The sequence below is a fragment of the Hemitrygon akajei genome, chromosome 4 (assembly GCF_048418815.1).
Source record: "Hemitrygon akajei chromosome 4, sHemAka1.3, whole genome shotgun sequence".
In the NCBI taxonomy this organism is placed as follows: domain Eukaryota; kingdom Metazoa; phylum Chordata; class Chondrichthyes; order Myliobatiformes; family Dasyatidae; genus Hemitrygon; species Hemitrygon akajei.
Window position 1 is genome coordinate 1,462,544 of NC_133127.1, and position 25,641 is coordinate 1,488,184.

Consider the following 25,641-nt stretch of genomic DNA (forward strand, 5'->3'; position numbering starts at 1 on the left):
TACGCCATGACGCTGAACTCTTCTTCCACCGGCTCCGTCTTTGAGCCTACTTTTTCGGCAAGGACTCTCCCACCCCCACCAATGATCCCTTCTCCTGTCTTCAACCCTCCTCCTCTTCATGGACACCCCACCCCGCTCTGGATCTCTTTATTGCTAACTGCCGATGGGACATCAACCGTCTCGACTTCACCACACCTTGTTCCAATTCCAACCTCACTCCTTCCGAACGCTCTGCTCTCCACTCCCTCCACACCAATCCCAACCTCACTATAAAACCCGCTAAGGGGGGGGGGGGGGGGGCGCTGTTGTAGTCTGGCGTACTGACCTCTACCTGGCCGAGGCACAGCGACAACTCTCTGATACCTCCTCTTATTTACCCCTTGATCATGACCCCACTAAGGAGCACCAGGCCACTGTCTCCCACACCATCGCCAACATTATCAGCTCTTGGGATCTCCCATCTACTGCCACCAACCTCATAGTTCCCACACCCCGCACTTCCCGTTTCTACCTCCTACCCAAGATCCACAAACCTGCCTGTCCAGGTAGACCTATTGTCTCAGCTTGCTCCTGCCCCACTGAACTCATTTCTGCATACCTTGACACTGTCTTATCCCCCCTTGTTCAATCTCTTCCCACCTATGTTCGTGACCACTTCTCACACTTTGAATTTTTTCAATGATTCAATGTTCCCTGGCCCCCACCGCCTTATTTTCACCATGGACGTCCAGTCCCTATATACCTCCATCCCCCACCAGGAAGGTCTCAAAGCTCTCCACTTCTTTTTGGATTCCAGACCTAACCAGTTCCCCTCTACCACCACTCTCCTCCGTCTAGTGGAATTAGTCCTTACTCTCAATAATTTCTCCTTTGGCGCCTCCCACTTCCTCCAAACCAAAGGTGTAGCCTTTTTGGCTTTGTGGAACAGTCCATGTTCCAAGTCTATATGGGTATCCGTCCCCCTCTTTTCCTTCGCTACATCGATGACTGCATTGGCGCTGCCTCCTGCATGCATGCTGAGCTCGTTGACTTCATTAACTTTGCCTCCAACTTTCACCCTGCCCTCAAATTAACCTGGTCCATTTCCGACACCTCCCTCCCCTTTCTTGATCTTTCTGTCTCTATCTCTGGAGACGGCTTATCTACTGATATCTACTATAAGCCTACAGACTCTCACAGCTACCTGGACTATTCCTGTTCCCACCCTGTCTCTTGCAAAAATGCTATCCCCTTCTCACAATTCCTCCGTCTCCACCGCATCTGCTCTCAGGATGAGGCTTTTCATTCCAGGACGAAGGAGATGTCTTTCCTTTTCTAAACAAAGGGGCTTCCCTTCTTCCACCATCAACTCTGCTCTCAAACACATCTCTCCCATTTCCCGCACATCTGCCCTCACCCCATCCACCCGCCACCCCACTTGGGACAGGGTTCCCCTTGTCCTCACCTACCACCCCACCAGCCTCTGGGTCCAACATATAATTCTGCGTAACTTCCGCCACCTCCAATGGGATCCCACTGCCAAGCTCATCTTCCCCCCCCCCCCCCCCATCTGCTTTCCGCAGGGATCGCTCCCTACGCGACTCCCTTGTCCACTCGTCCCCCCCATCCCTTCCCACCGATCTCCCTCCTGGCACTTATCCTTGTAAGCGGAACAGGTGCTACATCTGCCCTTACAATTCCTCCCTCACCACCATTCAGTGCCCAGACAGTCCTTCCAGGTGAGGCGACACTTCACCTGTGAGTCGGCTGGTGTGGTATACTGCGTCCGGTGCTCCCGGTGTGGCCTTTTATATATTGGTGAGACCCGACGCAGACTGGGAGACCGTTTCGCTGAACACCTACGCTCTGTCCGCCAGAGAAAGCAGGATCTCCCAGTGGCCACACATTTTAATTCCACGTCCCATTCCCATTCTGATATGTCTATCCATGGCCTCCTCTACTGTCAAGATGAAGCCACAGTCAGGTTGGAAGAACAACACCTTATATTCTGTCTGGGTAGCCTCCAACCTGATGGCATGAACATTGATTTCTCTAACTTCCATTAATGGGATGTAATGGTAAAATTATACAAGGCATTTGTAAGGCCAAATTTGGAGTATTGTGTACAGTTCTGGTCACCGAATTACAGGATAGATGTCAACAAAATAGAGTACAGAGAAGATTTACTAGAATGCTACCTGGGTTTCAGCACCTAAGTTACAGAGAAAGGTTGAACAAGTTAGTTCTTTATTCTTTGGAGCGTAGAAGGTTGAGGGGGGACTTGATAGAGGTATTTAAAATTGTAAGGGGGATAGATAGAGTTGACATGGATAGGCTTTTTCCATTGAGTGTAGGGGAGATTCAAACAAGAGGACATGAGTTGAGAGTTAGGGGGCAAAAGTTCAAGGGTAACGGGAATTTCTTTACTCAGAGTGGTAGCTGTGTGGAACGAGCTTCCAGTAGAAGTAGGTTCGGTATTGTCATTTAAAGTAAAATTGGATAGGTATATAGACAGGAAAGGAATGGAGGGTTATGGGCTAAGTGCGGGCCAGTGGGCCAGTGAGAGTAAGCATTCAGCACGGACTAGAAGGGCCGAGATGGCCTGTTTCCGTGCTGTAGTTATATGGTTTATATGGTTAATGCCCCTTCTCCCCTTCTTGCCCCATCCCTTATTTATTTCCCCCTTTTTTCTCTCTCTGTCCATCTCACAATCACTCCTTGCCTGCTCTCCATCTCTCTCTGGTGCTCCCCTCCCCCTTTCTCCCTAGGCCTCCCATCCCATGATCCTCTCCCTTCTCCAGCTCTGTATCCCTTTTGCCAATCACCTTTCCAGCTCTTAGCTTCAACCCTTCCCCTCCAGTCTTCTCCTATCATTTTGGATTTCCCTCTCCCCCTCCCACTTTCAAATCTCTTACTATCTTTTCTTTCAATTAGTCCTGACAAAGGGTCTCAGCCCAAAATGTTGACTGTACTTCTTCCTATAGATGCTGCCTGGCCTGCTGTGTTCCACCAGCATTTTGTGTGTTGCTTGAATTTCCAGCATCAGTAGATTTCCTCGTGATTGATATTCCTGCCTGTTTTCATTTTGTCTCTGAGTGGAGTGTTGGTGAGGCACAGTAGGCACTGGGGAGGGGCTGGTGACTGTTAATCCTGTCCGATTCCAAGTGTTTCCACAGTGCAATGCAAACAGAGTGAGGAGGTGGTGAGTGGGGGTCGGTGGGGTAGTTACTGACCCTGATTCTGGGTGACCCTGCAGTGTGAACAGAGCTTCGAGGGGGACTGTCAGCTTGAGGCCAGCAAACCGACGAATAGCACAGAGTTCCGAGAGACTCGCCAGTTCTGCGATCCCTTCCACCTGCTGCGTTTCCACTTCCTCACTTGTGTCTACTCTCCCTACGTGGAGGAGATCCTGGAGAGATTCCAGGCTGAAGCCCTGCCGGATATCCTCATCATTAACTCCTGCGTCTGGGACATCTCCAGGTACGTCAGGCAGGGCTGGGTGCTCCAGATGGCACTGTGGGAGGGTAGGGAATAAACCACCCACAGGGATGACTGTCATCAAGGTAACATTGTCTCTCCCCCCCCCCCCCACCCCACCTACTGTCCACAAAACCCCATCCACCCATGGCCTCTCCCCCTACTCACCCACGGTCTATCCCCCTACCCACTCTCACATCCCAATTCGAATGGCCGCGCTCAACAAATGTGCTATATGTGTAATGGAAGTGATGTCTGTGGTGTGTTGTATGTGATAGCTTTGGTGTGTCACAGGCATGTGATGCTGTGCATGTTACAGGTGTGACACATGATGCTGTGACATGTCCCTGGCAAGTTGTGTGACACTAGTGGGTGATTTGTTTCAGTATTGTGTGACACTGGCGTGTTGCAGGCGTGTTGTGTGACACTGGCGTGTTGCAGGTACGGTAAAGACTCCAAGACTGAGTACTGGAAGAATCTTGAGCATCTGTTCATCCGGCTGAGGGAGGTACTGCCAGCTGACTGCTTGGTCATCTGGAGCCTGGCCATGCCCCTTGGCTCCCGGCTCAAGGGGGGATTCCTGCCGTCTGAGGTAGGACTGGTGGTTGTGATGCAGGGGGAAAGACAGGGCAGTGGGGGTGAAGTTAGGTGGATGTGATGTCTGGGGTTGAGATGGGGTGAGGGAGAGGGCTTCCTGTTGGGACATAGATATCACGGGGAGATGCATGCAGTGTGTGGGGAAGTGGGGTTTGGGGGCAGAAGTGGGAGGGGAACAAGATTCAGGGGTGGCGATGTAGCTGCACTGTGGGAGGGTGGGGGTCAGGGATCGTGTGGGTGGATCGGTGGTGGGTGGGGTTAGTAAGTGCTGATTCCACCCCCCCACCTGCTGTCTCACAGCCGTGCTGAGAGAGGGCTGGGGTGAGAGACAGTGTGAGAAGTGATGCTGTCGGTAGAAGGGGTGAGCACTGGTCTCTAACATCCCTCCCATGCTTTCTCACAGCAGGAAGAGCTATATCGAAACCTGCGCAAAGATGTGATGGAGGCGAATTTCTACGCGGCGAAGCTGGCTGCGGCTTATGAGTTTGATGTGCTGGACCTGCACTTTAGGTTCCGGCAGCGGCTGGAGCAGCGAGCGGCAGACGGGATCCACTGGGACGAGCATGCTCACCGCACCATTACCCAACTGCTCCTGCACCATATCGCAGAGGCGTGGGGCATCTGTCTGCCCCAGCACAGGGCTCCAGGTAACATCCCCGATCTCTACTCCACAATTCCCATCCTCTCCTCTTCCTCCCCCAGCTCCAACCCACACCCACATTATAGAAAGCATTGAAGAACATAGAAAACCTACAGCACAATACAGGCCCTTTGTCCCACAATGCTGTGCCGAACATGTACTTTTAAAATTACCTAGCCCTCTCTTTTTCTAAGCTCCATGTACCTATCAAGGAGTCGATTAAAACAGTGGTCCCCAACCACTGGGCCGCGAGGAAACGATATGTTTTTGCAATATGAAACGACATGAGTCAGCTGCGCCTTTCCTCATTCCCTGTCACGCCCACTGTTGAACTTGAACGCATGCACGGTCATTACCCACGCGAGGTCATCAGTTGCCTAAATGCAGTGGTACCCTTGCACCGGGGATCACTAGTAGGCACTGGTTAACTGGCCGACTCGCACGGCCGGCGAGAAGTGCCGTTGCTACTGGCCTGGAACATGGACAGATTGGCGCTGCCTCTAAACCTGTTTAGCACACCGAATATTTGCAGACAACCTAATTCGGGCTCAGGGTTTCGTAAGTAGCAGAGCAGCTACCTTGCTGTGATCTACTGTAAGCCATTCCTTGAGCCAAACTTTTATCAGCCAATAGATCCTACAAGGGGGGCGGGCATGCGTCCTCGCTCGGTCGGTCGCTTTCTCCGGGCTGCGACTGCCGCGGCCCCGGTACGGGGACCTCCAGCCCTCACCTTGTCCTCTCACTGGTGTGTTGCAATGATTTTATATGTTCATACGAGGAAAATACGTGCTGTGTGTTTAATATTAAATTCGTTAGATAAACCCTTTTAGAAATGAAATTGAGTATACTAGCCATTTATAAGTGACATATAGTTAACTAATCACCTTTTATTCCCGTCGATATTAACACCCACACTGCCCCCCCCCTTCAGCCGCTTCGCAAGAATATTGTCGATATTAAACCGGTCCGCGGTGCAAAAAAGGTTGGTGACCCCTGAATTAAAAGACCTTATTGTGTCTGCCTCAACCACCATCGCTGGCAATCCATTCCACGCACTCACCACTCTCTGCATTTGTTTTAAAAAAAACCAAGAACAACTTACCCCTGACATCTCCTCAGTACCTACTTCCAAGCACCTTAAAACTGTGCCCTCTCGTGCTAGCCATTTCAGCCCTGGGAAAAAGCCTCTGACTATCCACACAATCAATGCCCCTCATCATCTTATGCACCTCTACCAGGTCACCTCCCATCCTCCGTCGCTCCAAGGAGAAAAGGCCGAGTTCACTCAACCTATTCTCATAAGGCATGCTCCCCAATCCAGGCAATATCCTTGTAAATCTCCTCTGCACCCTTTCTTATAGTTTCCACAACCTTCCTATAATGAGGTGACCAGAAATGAGCACAGTACTCCAAGTGGGGTCTGACCAGGGTCCTTTTTTAGCTGCAACATCACCTCTCAGCTCTTAAATTCAATTCCACCATCGATGAAGGCCAATACACTGTATGCCTTCTTAACTACAGAGTCAATACAAAGTGCACTGCAGATGCTGTGGTCAAATCAACACGTACAAAAGCTGGATGAACTCTGCAGTTCGGGCAGTATCCGTTGACTGCTCATTTCAATGGATGCTGTCTGACCTGCTGAGTTCATCCAGCTTTTGTACGTGTTAACTACAGAGTCAACCTGTGCAGATGCTTTGAGTGTCCTATGGACTCAGACCCCCAAGATCCCTCTGATCCTCCATACTGCCAAGAGTCTTACCATTAATACTATATTCTGCCATCATATTTGACCTACCAAAATGAACCACCACACTTATCTGAGTTGAACTCCATCTGCCACTTCTCAGCCCAGTTTTGCATCCTGTCAATGTCCCGCTGTAACCTCTGACAGCCCTCCACATTTATCCACAACACCTCTAACCTTTGTATCATCAGCAAACTTACTCATCCATCCCTCCACTTACTCATCCAGGTCATTTATAAGAGTCATGAAGAGAAGGCTTCCAGAGCAGATCCCTGAGGCATCTGTTCTGGGACCCATTGTTCAGACCTAGAGTGTGCACCTGCCCTGGCACAGGGCGCAAGGTAACATCCCCCATCCCAGCCTCTCTCCCCCCACCCCCCCAGTTCCAACCCACACCCGCATCGTCCAAGCCTAGAGTGTGCACCCGCCCTGGCACAGAGGTCCAGGTCAGCCTCCTGACACCACATCACTATAACTTTTAAAAATATTAGGAAGGATAGATAGGTTTTTCAGATATATAAAGACTGAAAGGGGTGAGAGTAGATATTGGAGTGCTGGAAAATGACACTGGAGAGGTAGTAGTGGGCGACAAAGAAATGGTGGACGAACTTATTAAGTATTTTGCGTCATTCTTCACTATGAAAGGACAGTCAAATGACCAAGCTGCAAATATAAAAGGTAAAACCTAATAATGAGATAATTGATCAAAGCTACAGGGAAGTAGTTGCATGAGGCAGGTATCTAGGTGACCGTCAGGAGAAATGGAAATGGCCAGTTAGAGCAGAGCACTCCTGTGGCCATTCCCCTCAAATTTAAGTATACTGCTTTGGTGCTTCTGTGGGGGATGACCTCCCAGGAGAATGCCATGGCAACTGGGTTACAGGCACCAAGCATGGGTCCATGGTACAGAAGGGAAAGAGAGAAGAAGGGAGTGGTAGTGATAGGGAACTCAGTAGTGAGAGGAACAGACAGGAGATTCTGTGGATGTGAACGGGAAACCCAGATGGTATGTTGCCTCCCAGGTGCCAGGGTCAGGGATGTCTCAGATCGTGTCCACAACATTTTGGAGAGGGAGGGAGAGCAGCCAGATGTCTTGGTACATATTGGTAGCAATGACATAGGAAGGAAAAGCTAAGAGGTCCTGAAGAGAGAATTTAGAGAGCTAAATTTAGAAAGCTGAGAAGCAAGGTAGTAATTTCTGGATTGCTGCCTGTGCCATGTGCCAGTGAGGGTAGAAACAGGATGATTTGGCAGATAAATGTGTGGCTGAGAAACTGGTGCAGGAGACAGGGCTTCAGGTTCTTCGATCACTGGGGGAGGCATGACCTGTTCAAAAGTGCTGGGTTGCATCTGAACCCAAGGAGGACCAATATTCTCGCAGGCAGGTTTGTTAAAGCTGTTGGGGAGGGTTTAAACTAATTTGGCAAGGGGATGGGAACCAGAGTCAAGGGACTCAGAATAGAACAGATGGTAAAAAAGCAAAGATAGCGGGCAGTCAGACTGTCTGGAAGGGTAGGCAGATGATGGGAAATAACTGCAGCCAGCAAGCTGAGTATCAGTGCATTAGGGATGCAGAATCAAAAAGGGGAGCAAATACGGTACTCAAAGAGTATCTAACTGCGCGTAGTACAAGAAATACCAGTAGAGTGCCTCAGCGATCTGTTCTGGGACCCTACTCTTTGTGATTTTTATAAATAACCTGCATGAGGAAGTGGAGGGATGGGTTAGTAAATTTGCTGATGACACAAAGGTTTGGGGTGTTGTGGACAATGTGGAGGGCTGTCAGAGGTTACAATGGGACATTGATAGAATGTAAAACTGGGCTAAGAAGTGACAGATGGAGTTCAACCCAGTTAAGTGTGAGGTGGTTCATTTTGGTATGTCAAATATAATGGCAGAATATAGTATTAATGGTAAGACTCTTGGCAGTGTGGAGAATCAGAGGGATCTTGGGGTCAGAGTCCACAGGACACTCAAAGCTGCTGCGCAGGTCGACTCTGTGGTTAAGAAGGCATATGGTGTATTGGCCTTCATCAACTGTGAGAATGAGTTTACAAGCTCAGTTCTGGTTGCCTCACTATAGGAAGGATGTGGAAACCATAGAAAGGGTGCAGAGGAGATTTACAAGGATGTTGCCTGGATTGGGGAACATGCCTTATGAGAGTAGGTTGTGTGAACTCGGCCTTTTCTTGGAGCGACGGAGGATGAGAGGTGATTTGATAGTGGTGTACAAGATAAAGAGAGGCTTTCCCCAGGACTGAAATGGCTATCATGAGAGGGCACAATTGTAAGGTGCTTGGAAATAGATACAGAGGAGATGTCAGGGGTAAATTTCTTACGCAGAGAGTGATGAGTGCATGGGATGGGCTGCCAGCAGCAGCGGTGGAGGTGGAAATGATAGGATCCTTTTAAGAGATTCCTGGATGGGTACATGGAGCTTAGAAAAATAAAGGGCTATGGGTAAAGCCTAGGTAGTCCTAAGGTAGGGACAAGTTCAGCACAGCTTTGTGGGCCGAAGGGCCTGAATTGTGTTGTAGGTTTTCTGTATTTCTAAATAAGGTGGATGATCTTGTTGCACTATTACAGACATAGTTGGATGCCTCAGCAAGGGAGATGAGGCGGAGTACAGGGCTACGGTGGGAAACTTTGTCACATGGTGCGAGCAGAATCATCTGCAGCTTAATGTGAAAAAGACTAAGGAGCTGGTGGTGGACCTGAGGAGGGCTAAGGCACCGGTGACCCCTGTTTCCATCCAAGGGGTCAGTGTGGACATGGTGGAGGATTACAGATTCCTGGGGATACGAATTGACAATAAACTGGACTGGTCAAAGAACACTGAGACTGTCTACAAGAAGGGTCAGAGCAGTCTCTATTTCCTGAGGAGACTGAGGTCCTTTAACATCTGCTGGACGATGCTGAGAATGTTCTACGAGTCTGTGGTGGCCAGTGTTATCATGTTTGCTGTTGCGTGCTGGGGCAGCAGGCTGAGGGTAGCAGACACCAACAGAATCAACAAACTCATTCGTAAGGCCAGTGATGTTGTGGGGGTGGAACTGGACTCTCTGACGGTGGTGTCTGAAAAGAGGATGCTGTCCAAGTTGCATGCCATCTTGGACAATGACTCCCATCCACTCCATAATGTACTGGTTAGGCACAGGAGTACATTCAGCCAGAGACTCATTCCACCGAGATGTAACACTGAGTGTCATAGGAAGTCATTCCTGTCTGTGGCCATCAAACTTTACAACTCCTCCCTCGGAGTGTCAGACACCCTGAGCCAATAGGCTGGTCCTGGACTTATTTCCACTTGGCATGATTAACTTATTATTTAATTATTTATGGTTTTATATTGCTATACTTCTACACTATTCTTGGTTGGCACGGCTGTAACGAAACCCAATTTCCCTCTGAATCAATAAAGTATGTCTGTCTGTCTGTCAGATTGCCAGGTATGATGTTGTACCTGTCACTGAATTATGGCTGAAAGATGGTTGTAGTTGGGAGCTGAATGTCCAGGGTTACACGTTATATCGAGGGATAGGAAGGTAGACAGAGGGGGTGGTGTGGCTCTACTGGTAAAGAATAACATCAAATCAGTAGAAAGGTGTGACATAGGATCGGAAGGTGTTGAATCCTTGTGGGTTGAGTTAAGAAATTGCAAGGGTCAAAGGACGTTGATGGCAGTTATATACAGGCCTCCTAACAGTGTTGCTGGGAGGTGGACCACAGATTACAACAGGAAATAGAAAGATGTCTAAAGGGCAATGTTATGGTAGTCATGGGAGATTTTTAACATGCAGGTCAATTGGGAAAATCAGGTTAGGAATGGATCTCAAGAGTGAGTTTGTTGAATGCCTAAGAGATGGCTTTTTAGACCAGTTTGTTGTTGAGCCTACTAGGGGATCAGCTATACTGGATTGGGAGTTATGTAATGAACCAGAGGTGACTTGGAAGCTTATGGTAAAAGAACCCTCAGGAACCAGTGATCACAATATGATTGTGTTCAACTGGAAATTTGATAGGGAGAAAGTAAAGTCTGATGTAGCAGTATTTCAGTGGAGTAAGGGAAATTACAGCGGCATGAGAGAGGAGTTGGCCAAAGTAAATTGGAAGGAGCTGCTGACAGGGATGACAGCAGAGCAGTAATGGTGTGCACTTCTGGGAAAAATCTGGAAGGTACAGGACATAATCCAAAAATGAAGAAATACTCAAATGGTAAAATAATACCACTGTGGCTGACAAGGGATGTCAATGCTCTTGTAAGAGCAAAAGAAAGGGCATAGAACAAAGCAAAAATTAGTGGGAAGGTAGAGGATTGGGAAACTTTTTAAAAAAAAAACCTACAGAGAGCAACTAAAAAAATCATTAGAAGGGAAAAGATGAAATATGAAAGCATCTAGCATATAATATCAAAGAGGATAGTAAAAGTTGTTTGAAAAATGTTAAAAATAAAAAAGAAATGAAAGTGGATAAAGGACCTCTAGAAAAAGAGGCAGGAGAAATAATAACAGGGGACAAGGAGATGGCTGATGAAATAAATGAGTATTTTGCATCAGTCTTCACTGTGGAAGACACTAGCAGTGTGCCTGATGTTGTAGTGTGTGAAGGAACAGAAGTGGAAGCAGTTTACTATTAAAAGAGAAGGTGCTCAAAAAGCTGAAAGACCTAAAGGTATGTAACTCACTCGGAGCAGATGAACTACACCTTAGGGTTCTGAAAGTGCAAGGGTAAAAGGACCCTGATGGCAGTTATATACAGGCCTCCCATCAGAAGCTGGGATGTGGACCACAGATTACAACAGGAAATGGAAAAAGCATTTCAAAAGGGCAATGTTTTGATAGTCATGGAGATTTCAACATGCTGGTCGATTGGGGAATATCAGGTTGGAAATGGATCTGAAGAGAGTGAGCTGTTTGTTGAATGCCTAAGAGATGGCTTTTTAGATCAGTTTGTCTTTGAGCTTACTAGGGGATCAGCTATACTGGATTGGGTGTTATGTAATGAACCAGAGGTGATTAGGGAGCTCAAAAAGCTGAAAGACCTAAAGGTACCTATGTCACCCAGACTAGATGAACTACACCTTAGGGTTCTGAAAGAAGTAGCGTTAGAGATTGTGGTGGCATTAGAAATGATCTTTCAAAAACTATTGGACTCTGGCATAGTGTCAGAGGACTGGAAAATTGCAAATGTCACTCCACTCTTTAAGAAAGGAGGAAGGCAGCAGAAAGGAAATTATAGACCAGTTAGCCTGACCTCAGTGGTTGGGAAGATGTTGGAATCAATTGTTAAAGATGAGGTGAGGGAATACTTGGTGACATAAGACAAGATAGTACAAAGTCAGCATGGTTTCCTTCAGAGAAAATCCTGCCTGACAAACCTGTTAGAATTCTTTGAGGAGATTACAAGTAGGATAGATAAGGGGGATGCAGTGGATCTTGTATATTTGGACTTTCAGAAGGCGCCACACATGAGGCTGCTTACCAAGTTAAGAGCCCATGGTGTTACAGGAAAGTTACTGGGATGGTTAGAGCATTGGCTGATTGGTTGGAGGCAGTGAGTGGGGATAAAAGGGTCCTTTAGTGGTTGGCTGCCGGTGACTAGTGGTGTTCCTCAGGGGTCATTGTTGGGACCACTTCTTATACTGTATATAAATGATTTAGATGATGGAATAGATGGCTTTGTTGCTAAGTTTGCAGATGATATGAAGATTGGTGGAGGGACAGGTAGTGTTGAGGAAACAGGATGCAGAAGGAGTTAGACAGATTAGAAGAAAGGGTAATAAAGTGGCAAATGAAATGCAGTATTGGAAAGTCCATGGTCATGCACTTGGTAGTAGAAATAAATGTGTGGTCTATTTTCTAAACAAAGAGAAAATCCAAAAATCTGAGATGCAAAGAGATTTGGGAGTCCTTGTGCGGAACACCCTAAAAGTTAACTTGCAGGTTGAGTCAGTGTAAGGAAGGAAAATGCCATGTTAGCATTCATTTCAAGAGGTCTAGAATATAAGAGAAAGGATGTGATGCTGAGGATTCATAAGGCACTGGTGAGGCCTCACCTCGAGTATTGTGAACGGTTTTAGGCTCCTCATCTTAGAAAAGATGTGGTGCCATTGGAGAGGGTTCAGAGGAAGTTCACAAGGATGATTTCAGGAATGAAAGGGTTATCAAACAAGGAATGTTTGATGGCTCTGGGTCTGTACTCACTGGAATTCAGAAGGATGATGGGGGAATCTCATTGAAACCTTTCAAATGTTGAGATGCCTCTACAGAGTAGATGTGGAAAGGATGTTTCCCATGGTGGACGAGTCTAGGACAAGAGGGCACAGCCTCAGAATAAAGGGGCATCCATTTAGTACTCCAGTCAATGACTCCCATCGAGAAACTTACTGCTTTTTAAAGGTCTTTGCCCACGTGCTCAGGGATGCTTCTGTTGCGTCTGCACAGTGCTCCAATTTCAGAATCAGGTTAACTTAGCAGCAGTTCAATGTAATGCATTATATAGAAGAGAAAAAAATAATAGGTCAATAAATTACAGTATACGTATGTTGAATAGATTTAAAAGATCATGCAAAAACAGAAATAATATATATAAAAAAAGTGAGGTAGCGTTCACGGGTTCAATGTCCATTTAGGAATCGGATGGCAGAGGGGAAGAAGCTGTTCCCTGAATCGCTGATTGTGTGACTTCAGGCTCCTGTACCTCCTACCTGATGGTAACAGTGAGAAAAGGGCATACCCTGAGTGCTGAGGGCAATTTGGAGTATTGTGTGCAGTTTTGGTCACCTACGTACAGGAAAGATGTAAACAAGATTGAAAGATTGCTGAGAAATTTTTACAAGGATGTTGCTGGGTCTGGGGAACCTGAGTTATAAGGAAAGCTTGAACAGGACTGTATTCTTTAGAATGTAGAAGATTGAGAGGAGATTTGATAGAGGTATACGACATTATGAAGGGTATAGATAGGGTAAATGCAAACAGACTACAACCCGAGGTTATGGGTTAAGGATGAAAGCCAGGGGGTTTGAGGGGAAACTTCCTCACTCAGCAGGCTGTGAGAGTGTGGAATGAGCTGTCAGTACAAGTGGTCAATGCAAGCTCGGTATCAAAGTTTGAGAAGTTTGGATAGGTATGTGGATTGTACTGATGTGGAGGGCTATGGTCAGTGCAGGTCATTGGGAATCGGTAGTTTAAAAGAGGCCAAATGGGGTTATCACAGGCCTTTTGAGAATGTCCTCCGAGCACGCAGGCACCTGATGGTAGTTCCTAACTACCATTGACTTCCGAAATTATTAACTTTACGAAAAGTCCTGGATGTCTGAGAATGGATAACGATCAGGGAGGTGGTAAGGCATTGGTAATCGCCACATGGGCAGCAGCCACCATGGGACTTGGGACCATTTGATCGGCGTACAATGTCAAATCTTTCCACATTGGCAAACCCAGCTTCACAGTTGCCAGCTTTTCTGGTCCGGTCGATGCGCACGGCTATGGACTGGCAGGCCGGTTGTGGAAATGGGGTGATTGACACCATGTTTTGTGACTGTAGTTGAGAATGTGGGCTTGGTGAGGTCTGGGAATTTGTCCAGCAGTCGAGTGAACTCGCATGTGATGGTGCATGCACTTGACAGAGTTGTTGTGGGGAACATATTGGAGAGCAATTTAACAACCCAAAGTCCTTGACATCCACAAGCTGGCAGTTCTTAAGATCAACCAACAGTCCTTGGGCACACAGGAAATCTGTGCCAAACAGAAGTCTAGCCACTTATGCCAGGACAAAGACCCATGTATAACGTTGCCCACTGAAGCAAAGTGTCACCTTTCAAGTCCTGTAAGTCTGAATGAACTTGATGGGTACTTGGCATCTGTCTTCACTGTGGAAGACACTAGCGGTGTGCCAGAGGTCTGTGAGTGTCAGGGAGCAGGAGCAAGTGGCATTGCTATTACAAAGGAAAAAGTGCTTGGCAAACTCGAAGGTCAAGAGGTGGAAAGGTCACCTGGGCCAGAGTCCCGAGAGAGGCTGGAGAGGTAACAGATGCATTATCATGATCTTTCAAGAATCACTTGATTCTGGTGTAGTCCCAGAGGATTGAAAGATTGCAAATGTCACTCCACTCTGTAAGAAGGGAGGAAGGCAAAAGAAAGGAAATTATAAATCAGTTGGCCTAATCTCAGTGGTTGGGAAAGTGTTGGAGTCTATTATTAAGGATGAGGTTTCAGGTACTTGGAGACTAATGATAAAATAAGTCAAAGTCAGCATGGTTTCTGTAAAGGGAAATCTTGCCTGACAAATCTGTTAGAGTTCTTTGAGGAAGTTACAAGCAGTGTAGACAAAGGAGAGGCATTTAGTCTGATTTTCAGAAGGTGTTTGATAAGGTGCCACAAACGAGGCTGCTTAACAAGATAAAATCCTATGGTGTTACAGGAAAGATACTGCAGGAATGGCAGAATAGCTGACACAGGAGGCAGCAAGCGGGAATAAAAAAGGCTTTTTTGATTGGCTACCAGTGACTTGATGGTCCTCCGGGGTCAGTATTGGGACAACTACTTTTCACATCGTTTGTCAATGATTCAGATAATGGAATTGTTGGCTCTGTGGCAAAGTATGCAGATGATTCAAAGATAGTTGGAGGCAGTAGGTAATGCTGAGGAAGCAATACGATTGCAGCAGGACTTTGTCAAATTGGAAGAATGGGCAAAATGTGGCAGATGGAATACAGTGTTGGGAAATGTATGATAATGCACTTTGGAAAAAGGAATAATAGTGTGCACTATTATCTAAATGGGAAGAAGGTTCAAACATCAGAGGTGCAGAGGGACTTAGGTGTCCTCGTGCAAGACTCCCAGATGGTTAATTTACTGGTTGAGTCTGTGGTAAAGAAGGCAAATGTAATTTTGGCATTTATTTCAATGGGAATAGAATATAAAGGCAAGGAGAAAATGCTGAGGCTTTATAAGGCACTAGTCAGGCCGCATTTCAAGTATTATCAACGGTTTGGGCCCCATATCTCAGAAAGGATGTGTTGTCATTGGGGAGAATCTAGAGGAGGTTTACAAGGATGATTCCAGAAATGAAAGGGTTACCATACAAGGAACATTTGATGGAGGAGGGGCAGGTAGTGTTGAGGAAACAGGTAGGATGCAGAAGGACTTGGACGGATTAGGAGAATGGGCAAGAAAGTGACAAATGAAATATGATGTTGGAAAACGCATGGTCATGCACTTTGCTTCTAGAAATAAATGTGCAGACTATTTTCTAAACAGGGAGAAAACCCAAAACACTGAGATGCAAAGGGACTTGGGAGTCTTTGTGCAGAACAGCCTGAAGATTAACTTGCAGGTTGAGAAGGTGGTCAGGAAGCCAGATGCCAACGTTAACATTCATTTCAAGAGGTCTAGAATACAAGGGCAAGAATGTGATGCTGAGGCCTCACCTTGAGTGTTGTGAATGATTTTGGGTCCCTCATCTTAGTAAAGATGTGCTGGTATTAGAGCGAGTCCAGAGGAGATTAACAAGGATGATCCAGGAATGAAAGGGTTATACAAGGAATGTTTGATGCCTCTGGGTCTGTACTCACTGGAATTCAGAAGAATTGGGGGGGGGGGGGGGTCCTTTCAAATGTTGAAGGGCCTAGACAGAATAGATGTGGAAAAGGATGTTTCCCATGGTGGGAGAGTCTAGGTCAAGAGGGCACAGCCTCAGGATGGAGTGCTGCCCTTTCAAAACGAGAGATGCGGAGAAATTTCTTTAGTGTGGAATTTTGTGGAATTTGTTGCCACATGCAGCTGTGGAGGTCAGGTTGTTGGGTGTATTTAAGGGAGAGATTGATAGGTTCTTGATTGGACATGGCATCATAGGTTATGGGATGAAGGCCGGGAACTGGAATTGAGGAGGAGAAGGAAAAAGGATCAGCTATGATTGAATGGTGGAGCAGACTCGATGGACCAGATGGCCTAATTCTGCTCCTGTGTCTTGTGGTCTTATGGAAACCTACTGAATGTTGAAAGGAATAGAAAGGGTGGATTTGCAGAGGATGTTTCCTGTGGTGGTGGTATCCACAACTTGAGGGCACAGTCTCAAAATTGAGGGGCGGCCCTTTAGACCAGAGGTAAGGAGGAATTGGTTTAGCCAGTGAGTAGTATATTTGTGGAATGTTCTGCCACAGACTGCAGTGGAAGTGACTCCATGGGTATATTTAAGGTGGAAGCTGATCGTTTCCTGATGGGTCAGGGCATAAAAGGATATGGTGAGAAGTCAGGTGTATGGTGTTAAGTGGGATCTGGGCTCAGCCATGATGGAATGGTGGAGCAGGCTCGATGGGCTGAATGGCCTAATTCTGCTCCTGTGTCTTATGGTCTTATGATTCTGCTTACATTGGCAGCCCTCTGTGAGGCATCATTGCTCTTTGCCTTTTCATCAAAAGGTGATGCTGACAGCGTACTCACTTGAGCGCCCATGTCACTCAATAAGCACAGCCCTGAAATGGTGTCCATAATGAATGCCAGGGACCACCCTGGCAGCTGGAACCTACAGTGTTCACAGCCCTCTGAGGTCTCGATGCAACTTTGACTGTGACAGCGCAAGATGGTTGGCACTTCTTAGCGTTCCTACCAAAGTGAGCGTGGCAAAAATACAGGCTCGGTGTTGTCTGTTTCATAGTCGTGGATGTCCTGATGTTGGGGGCCTTGCAGACTGGACTTACTGAGGTGGGGAAAAGAGGAGGAACAATGCACTACTGTCAGGGTAAGTGTAGTAATCTGTGTATAGTCCTTTTCATGGTTATATTACTGAGGCCTACACAAACTTGATCAGGCATTTCCTGCATGAAGAGTTCTTTGAAAGTAAAACAAGGAGAGACAGGATACAATTATAGGAAAGATGTCAACAAAATAGGATAGGACTGGACCCAGGGTTGAGATTTTTGATTGGAGAAAGGCTAACTGAGGAGATGCGAAAGGACTTAGGAGTGGATTGGGACAGTTTGTTTTATGGGAAGGATGTAATAGAGAAATGGTGGTCAATTAAAGGTGAAATTTTGAGGGTACAGAATCTTTATGTTCCTGTTAGGTTGAAAGGAAAGGTTAAGAGTTTGAGAGAGCCATGGTTTTCGAGGGATATTGGAAACTTGGTTAGGAAAAAAGAGATATCTACAATAAATATAGGCAGCATGGAGTAAATTTGGTGCTCGAGGAATATAAAGAATGTAAGAAGAATCTTAAGAAAAAAATCAGAAAAATTAAAAGAAGATACGAGGTTGCTTTGGCAAGTAAGGTGAAAATAAATCCAAAGGGTTTCTATAGTTATATTAATAGCAAAAGGATAGTGAGGGATAAAATTGGTCCCTTACAGAATCAGAATGGACAGCTATGTGTGGAGCCGAAAGAGATGGGGGAGATTTTGAACAACTTCTTTTCTTCGGTATTCACTAAGAAGGATATTGAATTGTGTAAGGTAAGGGAAACAAGTAGGAAAGTTATGGAAACTATGATAATTAAAGAGGAGGAAGTACTGGCGCTTTTAAGGAATATAAAATGGATAAATCTCCGGGTCCTGACAGGATATTCCCTCGGACCTTGAGGGAGGTTAGTGTAGAAATAGCAGGGGCTCTGGCAAATATTTCAAATATCATTAGAAATGGGGATGGTGCCGGAGGATTGGTATATTGCTCATGTGGTTCTATTGTTTAAAAAGGTTCTAAGAGTAAACCTAGCAATTATAGGCCTGTCAGTTTGACGTCAGTGATTGGTAAGTTAATGGAAAGTATTCTTAGAGATGGTATATATAATTATCTGGATAGACAGGGTCTGATTAGGAACAGTCAACATGAATTTGTGCGTGGAAGGTCATGTTTGACAAATCTTATTGAATTTTTTGAAGAGGTTATGAGGAAAGTTGACAAGGGTAAAGCAGTGGATGTTGTCTATATGGACTTCAATAAGGCCTTTGACAAAGTTCCGCACGGAAGGTTAGTTAGGAAGGTTCAATCGTTAGGTATTAATATTGAAGTAGTAAAATGGATTCAACAGTGGCTGGATGGGAGATGCCAGAGAGTAGTGGTGGATAACTGTTTGTCAGGTTGGAGGCCGGTGACTAGTGGTGTGCCTCAGGGATCTGTACTGGGTCCAATGTTGTTTGTCATATACATTAATGATCTGGATGATGGGGTGGTAAATTGGATTAGTAAGTATGCAGATGGTACTAAGGTAGGTGGCGTGTGGATAATGAAGTAGGTTTTCAAAGTTTGCAGAGAGATTTAGGCCAGTTAGAAGAGTGGACTGAACGATGTTACCTGGGTTTCAGCACTTAAGTTACAGAGAAAGGTTGAACAAGTTAGGTCTCTATTCATTGGAGCGTAGAAGGTTGAGGGGGGATTTGATCGAGGTATTTAAAATTTTGAGAGGGATAGATAGAGTTGACGTGAATAGGCTGTTTCCATTGAGAGTAGGGGAGATTCAAACGAGAGGACATGATTTGAGAGTTAGGGGGCAAAAGTTTAAGGGAAACACGAGGGGGTATTTCTTTACTCAGAGAGTGATAGCTGTGTGGAATGAGCTTCCTGTAGAAGTAGTAGAGGCCAGTTCAGTTGTGTCATTTAAGGTAAAATTGGATAGGTATATGGACAGGAAAGGAGTGGAGGGTTATGGGCTGAGTGCGGGTAGGTGGGACTAGGTGAGATTAAGAGTTCGGCATGGACTAGGAGGGCCGGAATGGCCTGTTTCCATGCTGTGATTGTTATATGGTTATATGTTATATGATGGCAAATGGAGTTTAATGCTGGTAAGTGTGAGGTGCTACATTTTGGTAGGACTGATCAAAATAGGACATACATAGTAAATGGTAGGTCATTGAAGAATGCAGTAGAACAGAGTGATCTAGGAATAATGGTGCATAGTTCTCGGAAGGTGGAATCTCATGTGGATAGGGTGGTGAAGAAAGCTTTTGGTATGTTGGCCTTTATAAATCAGAGCATTGAGTATAGGAGTTGGGATGTAATGTTAAAATTGTACAAGGCATTGGTAAGGCCGAATTTGGAGTATTGTGTACAGTTCTGGTCACCGAATTATAGGAAAGATGTCAACAATATAGAGTACAGAGAAGATTTACTAGAATGCTACCTGGGTTTCAGCACCTAAGTTACAGGGAAAGATTGAACAAGTTAGGTCTTTATTCTTTGGAGCGTAGAAAGTTGAGGGGGGATTTAATAGAGATACTTAAAATTATGAGGGGATAGATCGAGTTGATGTGGATAAGCTTTTTCCATTGAGAGTAGGGGAGATTCAAACAAGAGGACATGAGTTGAGAGTTAAGGGGCAAAAGTTTAGGGGTAACACGAGGGGGAATTTCTTTACTCAGAGTGGTAGCTGTGTGGAACGAGTTTCCAGTAGAAGTGATAGAGACAGGTTTAATATTGTCACTTAAAGTAAAATTGGATAGGTATATGGACAGGAAAGGAATGGAGGGTTATGGGCTGAGTGCAGGTCAGTGGGACTAGGTGAGAGTAAGTGCTCGGCATGGACTAGAAGGGCCGGGATGGCCTATTTCCATGCTGTAATTGTTATATGGTTATACTGTCCATTAGCTCCGAAGGTCTAGTATCACCGAGACCAAGTAAGCAGAGCCACTGTGTGGCACGTGCAGACTCCAGTTGTGTAAAAGTCCATAGGGACCATAAGACATAGGAGCAGAATTAGACCATTTGGCTCATCGAGTCTGCTCTGTCATTTAATTGTGGCTGATACTTTTTTCCCCTGCTCAGCCCCATTCCCCACCCTTCTCTCCATAACCTTTGATGCTGTATCCAATCAAGAACCTATCAAGCTCTGCCTTAAATACCCCCAACGATCTGGCCTCCACAGCTGATTGTGGGAATTAATTCCACAAATTCAGTACTCTCTGGCTAAAGAAATTCCTCTGCATTTCTGTTATAAATGATCATACCTCTATCCTGATGTTGTGCCCTCTTGTCCTTGACTCCCCCACTATGGGAAACATCTTTTCCACCTCCGCTCCGTCTGGGCCTTTCAACGTTCAAAAGGTTTCAATGAGATGCCCCCTCCTCTTTCTAAATTCCTGTGAGTACAGATCCAGAGAACGTAAAACAGATATTTACAGCACATTACAGGCCCTTCGGCCCACAATTTTGTGCCAACTATGTAACCTAGTCTAGAAACTGCCTAGAATTTCCCTATCACATAGCCCTCTATTTTCCTAAGCTCCATGTACCTATCAAAGAGGCTCTTGAAAGACCCTATTGTATCTGCTTCCACCACTGCTGCTGGCAGTGTATTCCATGCACCCACCACTCTCTATGTGGAAAAACATACTCCTGATCCCCTCGGTACCTATTTCCAAGCACCTTAATACTATGCCCCCTCATGTTAGCCATTTCAGCCCTGGAAAAAGCCTCTGGCTATCCATACGATCGATGCCCCTCATAATCTTATACACCTCTATCAGGCCACCTCTCATCCTCCGTTGCTCTAAGGAGTAAAGGCCAAGTACACTCAACCTAATCTCATAAGGTATGCCCTCCAATCCAGGCAACGTCCTTGTAAATCTCCTCTGCATTCTCTTTATAGTATCCACATCCTTTTTGCTGTGAGGTGACCAGATCTGAACACAGTACTCTAAGTGGGGTCTGACCAGGGTCTTATACAGCTGTAACATTACCTCACGGCTCTTGTACTAAATCCCCCGGTTGATGAATGCCAACACACCATACGCCTTCTCAACAACACTGTCAACCTGCGCAGCAGCTTTGAGTATCCTATCGACACAGACCCCAAGCCCTGTCAGGTCCTCCACACCGCCAAGAGTCTTACCATTTGTATTATATTCTGTCTTCAAATTTGACCTACCAAAATGAAGCATTAAACACATGTGGGTTGAAGTCCATCTGCTACTTCTCAGCCCAGTTCTGCATGTTATTGATGTCCTGCTGTAACCTCTGACAACCCTCCATACTATCCACAACACCCCAACCTTTGTGTCATCAGCCCAATCTTCTACTACTTCATCCAGGTCATTTATGAAAATCACAAAGAGACCATAAGACCAGATACAGGAGCAGAAGTAGGCCATTCAGCCCATCGAGTCTGCTCTGCCGATCAGTCATGGGCTGATTGAATTCTTCCAGTCATCCCCACTCCCCTGCCTTCTCCACATACCCTACGATGGCCTGGCTAATCAAGAACCTATCTATCTTTGCTTTAAATACAACCAATGATTTGGCCTCCACAGCTGCTCATGGCAACAAATTCCACAGACTTACCACCCTATGGCTTAAGTAATTTCTCTGCATTTCTGTTCTAAATGGACGTCCTTCAATCATGAAGTTTTGCCCTCTTGTCCTATACTCCCTTATCATGGGAAATAACTTTGCCATATCTAATCTGTTCAGGCCTTTTAACATTCTGAATGTTTTTATTGAGATCCCCCCTCATTCTTCTGAATTTCAGGGAATACAGCCTAAGAGCTGCCAGATGTTCCTCATACGGTAACCCTTTCATTCCTGGAATCATTCTCATGAATCTTCTCTGAACCCTCTCCAATGTCAGTATGTATATCCTTTCTAAAGTAAGGAGCCCAAAACTGTGCACAATGTCCCAAGTGTGTTCTCATGAGTGCCTTGTAGAGCCACCACATCTGCTTTGACTACCCTGCTTGTAATTTCCTCAAAAAATTGCAGTAGGTTTGTCAGGCAGGATTTTCCTTTCAGGAAACCATGCTGGCTTTGGCCTATCTTGTTATGTGCCTCCAGGTACTCTGTAATCTCATACCTAACAATTGATTCCAACAACTTACCAACCACTGATGTCAAGCTAACAGGTATAGTTTCCCTTCTGCTGTCTCCCACCCTCCTTAAATAGTGGAGTAACATTTGCAATTTTCAGTCATCCGGTACAATGACAGAATCTATCAATTCTTGAAAGGTCATCATTAATGCCTCCGCAATCTCTCCAGCTACTTCCTTCAGAACTCAAGGCTGCATTCCATCAGGTCCAGGAGATTTATCCACCCTCAGACCATTAAGCTTCCTGAGCACCTTCTCAGTCATAATTTTCACTGCATAAACTTCACTTCCCTGACATTCTTGAATGTCCGGTATACTGCAGACATCTTCCACTGTGAAGACTGATGCAAAATATGCATTCAGTTCTTCTATCTCTGCATCTGTCATCACAATATCTCCAGTGTCATTTTCTGTTGGTCCGATATCTACCCTCGACACTTTTACCCTTTATATACTTAAAAAAGCTTTTAGTATCTTCTTAGATATTAGTCACCAGCTTCCTTTCATAATTCATTTTTTCCCCTTCCTAATGACCACCTTTGTTTCCTTCTGCAAGTTTTTAAAAGCTTCCCAATCCTCTGTCTTCCCACTAGGTTTGGCTTCCTTGTATGCCCTCTCTTTTGCTTTTACTGTGGCTCTGATTTCACTTGTCAGCCACGATAGTGTCCTTCTTTCCTTTAAAAATTTCTTCTTATTTGGAATTTATCTGTCTCGCACTTCCCTCATTTTCACAGAAACTCCAGCCATTGCTGCTCTGCTGTCCTTCCTGCTAGTGTCCCTTTCCAGTCAACTTTGGCCAGTTCCCCTCTCATGCCACTGTAATTTTCTTTATTCCACTGAAATACCGACACATTGGAATTTAGTTTCACATTCTCTAATTTTAAAGTGATATCGATCATATTGTGATCACTGTTCCCTCAGGGTTCCTTAACCTTAAGCTCTCTTATCACCTCCAGATCATTGCACAACACCCAATCCTGTGTATCCAATCCCGTAGTGGGCTCAACAACAAGCTGTTCTAAAAAGCCATCCCTTAGGCATCCTACAGATTTTCTGTCGAGGTCAGTACTGACCTGGTTTTCCGAATCCACTTGCAACACCTGCCCAACAGGCTGGTATATGTCTAGAGGAAGAACTCCAGCCACTCTCCAACCCCACCTCGCGTATACGCAGGTGCCGTGGAAAACAAGTTAATGCAGCGTCGCACGCACAATATCAAACTCACACCAGATACCGTTATGGAATATATTTTAAAGATTTTACTAGAACTAAAAGGTTACTAACAGTACAGTATCTATGAAGGAAAAGAAAAAATAAAAAGGCGCCAGAACTTAGAGTTCAGTCAGTTTAGTGCACATCGTTGGAGCTCAACCATTGAACCACTCGACCCCTCGTTACTTTCCGCTGACCTCCCCGTCCCTGTACCTGGGACCACCCTGCACCTGGGTTGGGTTTTGTGTGTTGCAAGAAGCCTTGGGGAACTCTGGTAATGTCATGAGGGCATGACATTTGCTGGTGGGGGGAAAATGTACAATGACTGTATATGTTAATCAAAATGGCTTTTGAAAGATCTAATCAAAAGATCTTCAATCTTCTCCCCTCATCTGGGGCCAGTAGCACCAGTCTTTGAGTAATCCATAGGTCTTTTCCATCTCCAAGTGTCCGGAATCATCATGCAAGGCCTGGAGTACAGTCTGCCGATACTTCTCCAGCATGACCAGTTGCCAACGCCGGACCCGGTACAAGACTTGGTTCTTTAACTTTAACCGAGGCCACTCCTTCAATAACAGAGGCACAGATACATGTTTCACCTTCTCAGCCAACGCCACATCCCCCTTCTCTACTGCCCTCCACACAGTGCCAAGACCTGGGTCATTTTGCTGAGCTGCGGCCACTTCTCCCGGACTCAGTTCCGACAACTGTTTAGTCTGTAGTGCGGTCAGGTCACAGAAAGCTAGGGGTATGGCGTCATCAAAAACCCCCAAATGGTCCACGGCTCGCTCCAGCCTTCCTCTTCCATCAGCCTTCATGGTGATAGCAAACTGACACATAGCCTTCACTCCAGGGGCAGGGGCACTCTCCCACTCCTCGTCTTTCTCCTGTTTCCCCGGCTCCCGAGGTGACAAAGCATTCGCATCGAGTTTCCTACTTGGTGGTATTTCAGGCAGAAATCATATGCCGACAAGGCCGCCAACCACCGATGTCCTGTAGCATCCAGTTTAGCTGAAGTCAGAATATAAGTGAGAGGATTGTTATCCGTTCTGACCTCAAACTTGGCTCCATACAGGTAATCGCTCAACTTGTCCACCACCGCCCACTTCAGCGCCAGGAACTCCAACGTGAGTGGGATAGTTTCTCTCCGATGGCGACAAGCTTCGGCTGACAAACGCCACCGGCCTCAATGCTTTGCCATGCTCCTGGTACAGGACAGCCCCTAGACCCTCTCGGCTGGCATCAGTGTGCAGCACATATGGCTTCTGGGGATCAGCAAAAGCCAACACCGGAGCCTGGGTCAGCGCCCTCTTCAGAAATTGGAATGCCTCGTCACATTTATTATCCCATCTCGAGCCAAAGGGCTCTGCCGGGTTCCAATATCCTCCAGCGTCTTGCCTCCGGTCCCCCTTCCTCTTCTTTCCCACTGGGGGATAGCCACACAACAGCTGAGTCAATGGGTGACAACGGGGGAGTTAGTCCCCACCAGGAGGGCAGCACCACCGGTTTCCACTGGGTCCAGACACACCAACACCAACGTCTCAATAGCTTCGGACACTCCCACATCGCCCTCCGAGAACTCCAATCTCACCGATAGGTACCCATCGTACGGGTAGTCACCCTCACTCACACCCCAAATCTGCAGGGCGTCAAATGGGGTTACGGGCAAATGCTTTAGATATTTGTTGTAGAACAACTGGTACAATAAGGTCACCTGCGATCCTGTATCAAAAACGGCTTTTGCGTAAACTCCCTCTATCCGTAGACACACACTGGCACGGGGTCCTACCAGCCCATCTGGAATAGAGGGATGGGCACCCAGTGGTCCCCTGGCTGATCTCTGGGAATGTGTTCCTCCAGAGGCTCCAGTCCGTTCCCTCACTGAGCCTTTCCTAAGTTTCCCGACACCTCTCCCTTCTTAGTCACAGGGGGACTTGCCCTCCGCGGGACTCCCTGTCTCTCACAATCCCACTGAAAGTGTCCCCCCTCTCCACAGCTATAGCATACCCTCAGCTGCCCACAGTCCCGCATGAAATGCCCCTCTTTCCCACAGTTAAAGCACACGCTGCCCGCCGTCCCTCCTCTCCCAGGACGGCCCCCGCTCCCAACCCACTGCACGGGCCGCCCCCGGGAGTGGGTACCTTCCCTGTCCTTCCCCTCCAGAGGGGGGTCCCTACTCCCCTGGGGGTTTTCAGTCCT

General features: G+C 46.4%; 1 protein-coding gene across 3 annotated transcripts in view; it reads left to right on the forward strand.

Moving 5' to 3' along the window:
- The window catches only part of fam113 (family with sequence similarity 113), a 78,765-nt gene that overhangs the window by 16,959 nt on the left and 36,165 nt on the right, over window positions 1-25,641 (forward strand). Inside the window, exons 4-6 of one of the 3 annotated variants that reach the window (XM_073041971.1) lie at window positions 3,236-3,459; window positions 3,898-4,048; window positions 4,457-4,700. In XM_073041971.1, coding sequence (XP_072898072.1) covers window positions 3,236-3,459; window positions 3,898-4,048; window positions 4,457-4,700 — 619 coding nt within the window. Of the gene's footprint in view, window positions 1-3,235; window positions 3,460-3,842; window positions 4,049-4,456; window positions 4,701-25,641 lie in introns of all 3 variants that reach the window. The other 2 variants (XM_073041972.1, XM_073041973.1) reach the window with 2 other exon arrangements.